This window comes from Psilocybe cubensis, chromosome 12 (genome assembly GCF_017499595.1).
Source record: "Psilocybe cubensis strain MGC-MH-2018 chromosome 12, whole genome shotgun sequence".
NCBI classification, from domain to species: domain Eukaryota; kingdom Fungi; phylum Basidiomycota; class Agaricomycetes; order Agaricales; family Agrocybaceae; genus Psilocybe; species Psilocybe cubensis.
In genome coordinates this window covers 1,731,270-1,740,276 of record NC_063010.1, presented here as the reverse complement: position 1 = coordinate 1,740,276, position 9,007 = coordinate 1,731,270, and the positions used below count along the sequence as shown (strand labels likewise).

The 9,007-nt window shown below is 41.3% G+C and overlaps 1 protein-coding gene across 1 annotated transcript; it reads right to left on the bottom strand.

The window, feature by feature from the left end:
- Nucleotides 1-824: 824 nt before the first annotated feature.
- On the bottom strand, nucleotides 825-1,300 carry JR316_0012513 (uncharacterized protein; the record flags this gene model as incomplete). Its single annotated transcript, XM_047898138.1, has 2 exons — nucleotides 825-1,038; nucleotides 1,089-1,300. The coding sequence occupies 2 exons, from the start codon at nucleotides 1,298-1,300 to the stop codon at nucleotides 825-827; spliced, it is 426 nt and encodes a 141-aa protein (XP_047743027.1).
- Between the last annotated feature and the right edge of the window lie 7,707 nt (nucleotides 1,301-9,007).

The window sequence follows — 9,007 nt, the reverse complement described above, 5'->3', positions numbered from 1 at the left end:
CAACTCTTTGGCCGTATGTGCGGAAGCTGGAGTGGTTCGTATATGGCGAGCCGACCCTGCGAAGCGGAGAGAATGTGAGATACAGCCCGACTTCAACAGAGAAAAATGGAGTTGGGCCACATCTATATGACAATGATCAGGTTGATGGTGTGTTGAATATCAAGTTGTACATGTACTTAGACAAATAGATTGACCTTTAAACGTTGTTAAATGTCGGATCCATATTTCCAACTTTGCGTATGACACGAAACTTCTAAGCAAGTGGAACCACTGTAGGTAAAATAGTTGTAACTCTAAATATCTTCTTGTATGACGTTGACAAATTTTGTTCGTATTTTTTAAAAAACGCTTATTGCCTGGTGTTTATAGGTCCGTTTACTTACGCCATTATCTGCACAACACTTCCAAGGCCTCAATACTAGACCGCTCTAGCCTTACCCTACAAAAAAGAAATTAAGAATAAAAAGCATGTTTTTACAAAAAAACGCAGTGCAAGGCGAATTAGTGTTGGCGAAGTTGTCGTGACAAAGGATATTTTTTATACAAAGTACACAATAAGTCGATGGAGGTGGTGGTGATACAAACCAAGCCAAAAAAAATAACTCAACATATTATTAGTGCTGAAGTCCATGTATCAACAAAACTCAGATACAATACAAATGCACTGGCATTCCAAGATGATAGTATATACAATAAATGGCTCTGAAAATTTCAAAATATCGTGTTATACGGCTGTAGTGCGCCGAAAAAAACGGAAATGTACATTCTGTTGAGTTAAGCGCGTTTGAACGAAACAATGAACGAGAAGAAACACAAACCTTTGATCAAATACGTTCAATTCTATGGCGCAACGCTACAAACTCGCGCCGAGCCCATTTTGGAGATCGGTCTTGAGAAGGATAATAGAACGAAGGCTGTTTCGAGTAACCAATTGGGTATGCGTGAATACATCCGAGGTATCGTCCGTTTCCCGGGGCATCAAAAATCCGCGCAGTAAAATGCGGTGTATCATCAGTACGCGACGGGGAAGCAATAGCCCTGGACAAATGAAAAACCATCAACGCGGAAGCCATAAGTTTAGAAGTTACCTGGTCGCCAGCACGCGTAGCTTGAACTTCGTGTTATACGCGGTAAGCCCAAGCGCAACTTGAAGCTTCGACTCGACCTCCTTGTCCTTCAATGCAGCCTCTATTCCGTCTTTCAGCAATTTCTTGTCCCACCCAACGTGTTTTTGAGTGCCTCGCAAAACATAGGATAAATGAGTAGAGAAAGTCAAACTCGAAGAAAAGAATCGGACCATAGTTGAAAACATGACGAAACTGTAGAGTAAGGATATAGGTTTAACGAAAATTACGGATTAGACGCTCACAAAGATATACCAAGTCACAGGGTTAGCTATTCACGCGCCAGACGCACGAGAATCCGAGAAAAAAAAACCCAATAAACACAGGATAAAATGCATTTAAGGCAAGTATCTACTGTATCATGTTCAACCGCGTCCACGCGTTGAGTCTTAGTGTGACTTAGGATGTGTAGAACATTCTGTAAGCGCTCAAGAAAACTAGAACATTTGTAAATCATAAGGCAGCCCCTTATTTACCGGGCACTTATAACCACAGCAGGAAGCTACATCGAGCCACGAAGTTGCGAATTCGACTAAGTATTGATTCCATAACCCAGTCCAAGTAAAAGAGAAGTTAAATTCAATGGAATACAAGGAAATCACTTCATAACATCTTTGATGGCCGTGATACTTTCCTAAAATGGTAACTAATCTCCACCAACTTCGCGTGTGTGCGTTTTTGTGTGTGCCCGCGTGACACGCATTTTTTTCATCTCAAAGATACCCCGTGGTGAATTATCTTTAGCTACATATCATTTTTGACCGAGTTTGAGATAGCCAGTCTGTTTCTGATGTATTCCGAAGGTGTAGGGATTTGTTTTGTAAGATCCCGACTACGAGACCGTTCGCATTGTAACTGGCAACGCCTTTTATTCAGTAATGTACACCACGTTACCAGTCCCGCGAACTTGAATCAATCTTTTTTCTGTCCTTTGGACATGTATTTGGTGAGCGAGTGAAAGATGCAAACTTTCTGGGGAACATAGTAACTTACTAAACTATACACCACTTTGCTGGAGTTGCAGTCTATTTAAATGAAAAAATCTGTATAACAATTCAATGCTTACAACGGTATAGAAAGATAGGTAGCGTATTATATTCCTGGCAGTACTTAGTACACCTTATCAGTATGCTGAAATATGCACGCATATAACACGCTACCTCAATCCCGCTGCACGTATTTCAATGACATGCACACGCAAGATTTGACAATTTGCACGCAAATTTACCGAGTACCGTTTCTATGGAAAGCCGGAAGAGCGAGGTGCCCAGACACAAACCAAACATCGTCCGGCAGGTATGCCGAGTGATCGATAGGCAACACACAATCCCGCTATGCCTGAACGACTTCCGACACCCTGCACCGAGTCCACTATACAAATAAGTATATTCTGTTACATACTTAGGTATGTTATTTTTTGCCCTCTATCATTTAGTTCTACCCTGTAAGAAAGGCAATAAATTCAATATTGCTGCATGACTAAGATGACCACGGTATTTAGGCCTTGGCTAGGGTTCTCCGTTCATAGGAGTGGGTGTCCCAAACGGGAAATGACCAAAAAATGGAGGAAAAAGGGAAGAGATTCTCACTTCCTTGTTTTTGTTTAATATGTGGAGAGAAAGACTATAAATTACTTGAGAATATATATACGTCATTCCAAACACAAAAGTTATGAGTTACCGTGCGAAACAATACGTAAAATTTCAAAAATTTTGCGCTAACGCGCGTCCGAAAAGTGTTTTATTCAATTTTACCCCGGACTTCGTCTGTACTCGGAATTAAGCAGATATTTTGCACATGGGTAATGCTTTCTTTATGTATCATATGGAATATTACTTAAAGGGTCTTAATAAAGAGCTGTAATAACCCACAACCCAGTCGTCGAGCATTATTGAATGGAGTCGTGCGCAGATGTGGCTGTGCTTCGGCACATCGGCTGGCAGATAACATTAAGGGTGGCAGATAACATCTACTCAAATTCTACTTTTTCTACTCTTCTTACTCAAAATGTAAAGATACTAGTATATGTAAATACCTTATATATACCTGAATGTATTTTTTGAACCTACATACCCTATGTTTGAAAGCAAAAAACTCTCAAAAGAAAGTGCTCGGATTCTGCCGGTGGCTAGCGCATTGATGATACGAAAGAAAGTCAACTAGGACAGGTAAGCGACTTTTAAAAAGAGCCAGAGTGCTTACATACACAAACCAGACTTTGGTATGCGCTCAGCGCAGCGGGCGGTTGGTCACGGGCAATGGATGTGATGGATATGAGAGAAGAAAAAAAGGACGTGGCTAGGGCAGGTGAGAGAGCACGGTGAGTGGTGTAAGCTCGACCTCGTTGAAACCTTGAGATGAGGATGAGAGTTTTGATGTGAGCGAAAACCAATGGTGGGTGTGACGATCCAGATTGTTTCCCACACCCCTAACTATCTTCCTTTTATCTTATCTATAATTTTCTTTTCTGTGGACTTTACCTTAGCTCCGTCCACCCAATACACGCAGTCCTTTAGCTCATTTTCTTTATTCTTTATTCCTATTTCTTCATTTTATTCCCCTTAAAACTGACTTGTACTCCACCTTCATGTATTTCCCAATTAACCCTCTTGTATCTCTTTCTTTGTATACTTCCTTTGAACACCTTATTTTTACAGTATAAATGCAGCTATGTAGTAGCTAGAGAACCGGTGTCAAATACAGAGATACAGAGTAATTTAATTTGTCTATTCGACCTCTAAGCTTCATTTTGAATATTTTCCGTGTGCCGCTACGGAACCGCTGTTACTTTCGGAGTCACATTTCTCAATAACGTCACAGCGGGAGCAGGAAAAACTTGTAACTGATGCAAAACCCTTTCTTACAGGCCATAACTAAATAATAGAGGGCAAAAGATAACTCGAAAAGTCGGCTTCGACGCAATTACCTGCCATGCCAATAACCAGTAAAATTTTGCGTGATATTGTGTACTAATGTAATAATTATGTGTGTATCCAAATTACCTACCATGGGCGTGAATGTGTCAAATTTGATGTGTTTCTGGTATTTGACGTCTACGGATGTCGATGAAGGGAATATCGGGACGACGTCTTTTTCCAGGCCGTCTATTTGTATGCCACTACCTTTGACATATACATACACTGCTTTGCAGTATCGTCGCAATTTATCATCGACTTCGTATTTAATATCTTTGACTATTCCTTCTGTTCCATTGACTATCTTATCATCAAATGCTATGTTTTCAGTTATCATTACTTTCATACCAATGAAAAGTGGCAGTTTTCCTAACGCATCGTTTGTTTTTGCTGAAGGGAGTCTCCATAATTTCTGTTGAAAATCATTTGTAACTCTTTTCTTGTAACTCTCGTCTCGTAAATAGTAGATGTGAGGTGATACGTTCAATCTTGATGAGTGATACTTGATTAACTTGACATTTAGAATGTCCCGGACTGCTTTGGTGCCTACAATGATAGGGGCATCCGAAAATAATTTTAGAGTCTTTGGATTTGAAACTTGATTTTGAATTAGTCTTGCGTATATATACTGGTAATCTGCCGAAATAATATAAAATCAATGAAAGATAAACATTCGGCAAAGGCTCACTCGAAGTCTACCAAGGAAATCAGCGTACTCTGCGTCTTTCGAGTGTCTCTGATTTATAACCAACTGTATTACTGTTTGTACTTGTCGCCATAAAAATGTTCCGCTGAGTTGTGAAGCACCGGCAACGTTGCGAGCTTCTGCAAAAGAAGGATTCTTGACTAGTTCATTTGCATACAATGGTTTTTGTAGCGGTGGTTTCAGTTGTGCGCAGTCCCATGAATATTATATTGATTCCTCCGAATGGCTTGTCACTATTGACATTGTCATCTCCTTTTCCTTGTCTAATTCTGATCGACATTTCGCTTAGAAATTTTGCGCTGATCATTGAAATCTCGTTTACAATCAATGTTTTGATGTACTTCCATATTTGAATCAGTTTTACTTTGTTGGGTTTCGATTGTCCGTGGTTTGCTGCCGATGCTATCAGTGAATGTAGCGTTTGCCCTCCGATTAGTACAGCTGCTATTCCGGTTGGTGCTCCTAATAATAGTTCATGTCGCCGCTTTAAACGGTCAAATAACAGAACCAGACATTTTATTAAGTGACATTTACCCGTTCCCCTACCCCTGCAATATGTATCAACAATTGATCTATTAAGGGATAGATTACGAACATTCTATCAGTGTTTCTGGATCTGTATCCTCCAGGTTAAAAGGTCCATTATCAGGATCGCCAATTCTTATTTCGCTGTTCTCCGCCACAATGTTGGGCCCCAGCCTAGAAACCCCGAAAGACTTCTCCGTATTTGCGGCGAGTAGTGGCATGGAAAACGGGCATGTTCTGGCGAGTGAGCCTTTCACATACACTATATGACAAAACAAACTGAAATTGCGAAATGACATGTACCACACGAATCAGGTAAAAAGCAAACAGACCCAGCGATACTTTATAATTGTCCGCCATGTAAACGTTTCTATCTAAGTTCTGTCTCGTGATTTATCACGGGAAGTTTCGAAAATACCTCCCTTATGTCAGCAAACATATGATAGGCCCCTAGGGTTTCTCACGAATTTGACCGTACCGCAGGCCAAACTTTGTCCTGATCTCGCGGATTTGAGGCCAGAATTGCGGAGTATTTGTCCAGGAAACTCTTTACTATCGTATGTACGTCTAAAGGTTGTTTATCCATCCTGTTTGGTATGTTACAACTTGGCACTACCAAATAAAGAACTGGGAGTCGATTCTAAACGTTGAAAGTCGGGTTGCTTTCAATTCGTATTCAACTTGTACTTCGATTCGGTTCCTCCACCCTTAGTTCTGACTCCACCATGCGTAACCGTGATAATAACAATACCATTGTTGTAGTATTATGTTTCACGACACAATAACCAACTAAAACGAATCGACTCTGGTTAAAATGGTCAGATCGTATACGAAATACAATTAGTTTCAAAACAAGACATTTTCAAGAAAGATCTAAGGTCTGAGTGCCAAATTGGCCGTCCAAAATAGTCTCTTCTACAGTCGGGGGTGTATGCCAACGCCATCTCTTCAACAAAAAAGCCGGCCTTTAGTTCACCAAGTACGATAGGGTTAAGATCATCATCGACCTGGGGAACACGTTAACAAAAATCTTCGAATCTCATGGAAGAATAAATACTTTGTTACTCGTACCGTACATTGGCTTGTATCCTAAGGATACAATAAGGGCATCTGTTTTGTATTCTATATACCGGTTCATATCGCTTTCTAGAATATCTACATTGAGCATATTGAGTAAAGCTAAAGCATTCAACATTATACTCAGACACTGATGACAGCACACAACACATACCATTACCGAAACCCTTTTCAATGTTTACAATAACCCCAACAAATTCGTAAACAAAACCGGCCAATGGACGTCTCTTTAGGTGGTAAAAAAGTAGCGACACAAAATCTATGTGACATTCCCGATCGTTTAAAATTCGAGTGTAAGTAGACATCATAGCCGGCAGATAATCCTTGGAAGAAAACCATTGTAGAATTCGAGACAGAGAAATACCAAAGACTCCTTGAATAAAGATGACGATGAGCAACCGCTCCGAAAAAGGATATACCGAAGGCATCAACCACATGTCCACAAATTTCTTCTTGTGATGCAATAGTCCCCAATCATCAGTACAACCTTCCATTCGGAGCCTGGTAAGGCCATGCGTAATTTTGGCCATCGCCTCTTTATGAACGTTCTCGCTATTAAAACATAATGAACGACTGAGGAAAAAGAACACAAATCATAATGAGAGCCACTCACTTAACCGACTAGAAACCGAAAAAAAAACAATGCGCTTCGGGTACTGTGATTTCCTTGGAAAGTATATCCAATATTCTCGTGTGCATTCCATGGGAAGCTATAGAGTTCTTGAAGAAAACAACCCCAACATATCGCTGTGCGGGTGACAAGCACTGCTTCCACTCTTTGTAATCTGATGATAAACCAGTGTATTGAGCTTCCCATAGTGTCGTAATGGCATGTTTATAAGCTCTCCAAATCTGCAAAGGCAAGAAAAGGAATATCACTCAATCATGAAGGGAAATAAATAAATTATAGCACATACGTACCGTTGTATAGCGGATGGGAAATATAACAAACCGCCGGGGGTCCTTGACGAGTAACCACTCCTATGCATCAAGAACGAGGATTTTTGCAGAAGAGTACATATCAGTGTCTGGGGGAATATCGGCAAGGAAATAAACAAGAAACAACCAATGTACCAACCAATATTCACTGTAACGGTAGGCATGTAACGTCGTGTATACCTTTACTTGCCTACGTTTATACTTAAATCTACAATTCGCGCGATAATGTATCAAATACACAACATACAAACAAGATTAGTCAGCGCCGTTAAACCACACTGCCCGCCGCTGCGCCGCCCAGACATATATCACGCAATCGATATTACTACTTAGTAAAGATGTATCGGTAAGCACGTACAAATTTGGCATCAACAACGCGATTACGCGGATACCATGACGATATATCCAAAATAACGACGTCTTACCGAATAAAACATAAACACTTCAGTGATTGATAACCACATTAACATTACTGCATAGATCTATTCAACAGCCACTTAGAAAAATCTTACCATCAAAGTCGAGCGTAATGAATCCATAATGAAAGCGATGTTTCTTGGGTACAAAATGGACTGGACGATGAGATATATATTTCCTACGAAAGTAGAAATAGTGGATGAACAGTGCAGTAGCGGCAATGGCTGGTGATGCCTCTGTTAATGACGTGGTACAAAAGGGGCGAGCAGCCTATGCCAATCGCCAAGCAGCCATGTGGGGTGACTTGGCGAGGCGAACAGATTACCTATTTCGTATAACTGGTTAGTATCATTTAATGCGGAGATACTGGGAATACAGTCTCCTAATGTGCTTGCCACATTATACGACGTAGATCGCCAATCCTCGCCGGAAATCTACGCACTTCGCCTGAACCCTTCGGCAGATGATTTAGGAGAACTTTTCAAGGACATTCTACCACCCTCAGGCCTCTCCCCAATCCTGATATTACTACAACGCAGCCTTCTAATGTACGTTAAACGCGGGACGATGATGTAACGCTCCAAATTAACGTGGATCGCCAATCCTCGCCGGAAATCTACGCACTTCGCCTTAATCCTTCGCGCCCCCCCCCCCCCCCCCCCCCGGGCCCTCGTGCCCCAATCCTGATATTACTGGAACACGGCCTTCTAATGTGCCTGCAACATTGTACGAGGAAATCACACCCTAAGTCGACGTAATTCGCCAATCCTCGCCGGAAATCTACGCGCCTCGCCTTAATCCTTCACCAGATGAGTTAGGAGATCTTTTCAGGAACATTTCTCCACTTTCAGGTCCACTTCCAAATGTCGAGTATACTGGAACTCATTCTTTGCAAGAGTGTACAATACTGTTCGAGGAGACGACGCCTAAATGCTACCGATGAAAACTCAATGTTTCCCTTGATGTCGTTGCGTATCCTTGCTAGGGGGGGGGGGGGGGTGCTTTGATATATCTGAGAAAAATTAACCAGTATAACTACCGCACAAGTCCAACTTGTGAAATGGGCGGACCGACCAGATATGTTTTTTGACACAGGCTCTTTTCTCTCCAATTTGAACCCTTATCGGGGAGTTCTAGGGCTCAACTGTCCTGGTCGCAGAGCTACCCCCTTGTCGAACGTTATCTCACATACCCTGGACGCTTTTCTGGTTTCGCCTGAAAAAAATATACCATTCGATGTACATATGCTTCTATACACAACTACGATACCATTCAGCGTTATATTCGTCGTTTAAAGGCAGTTC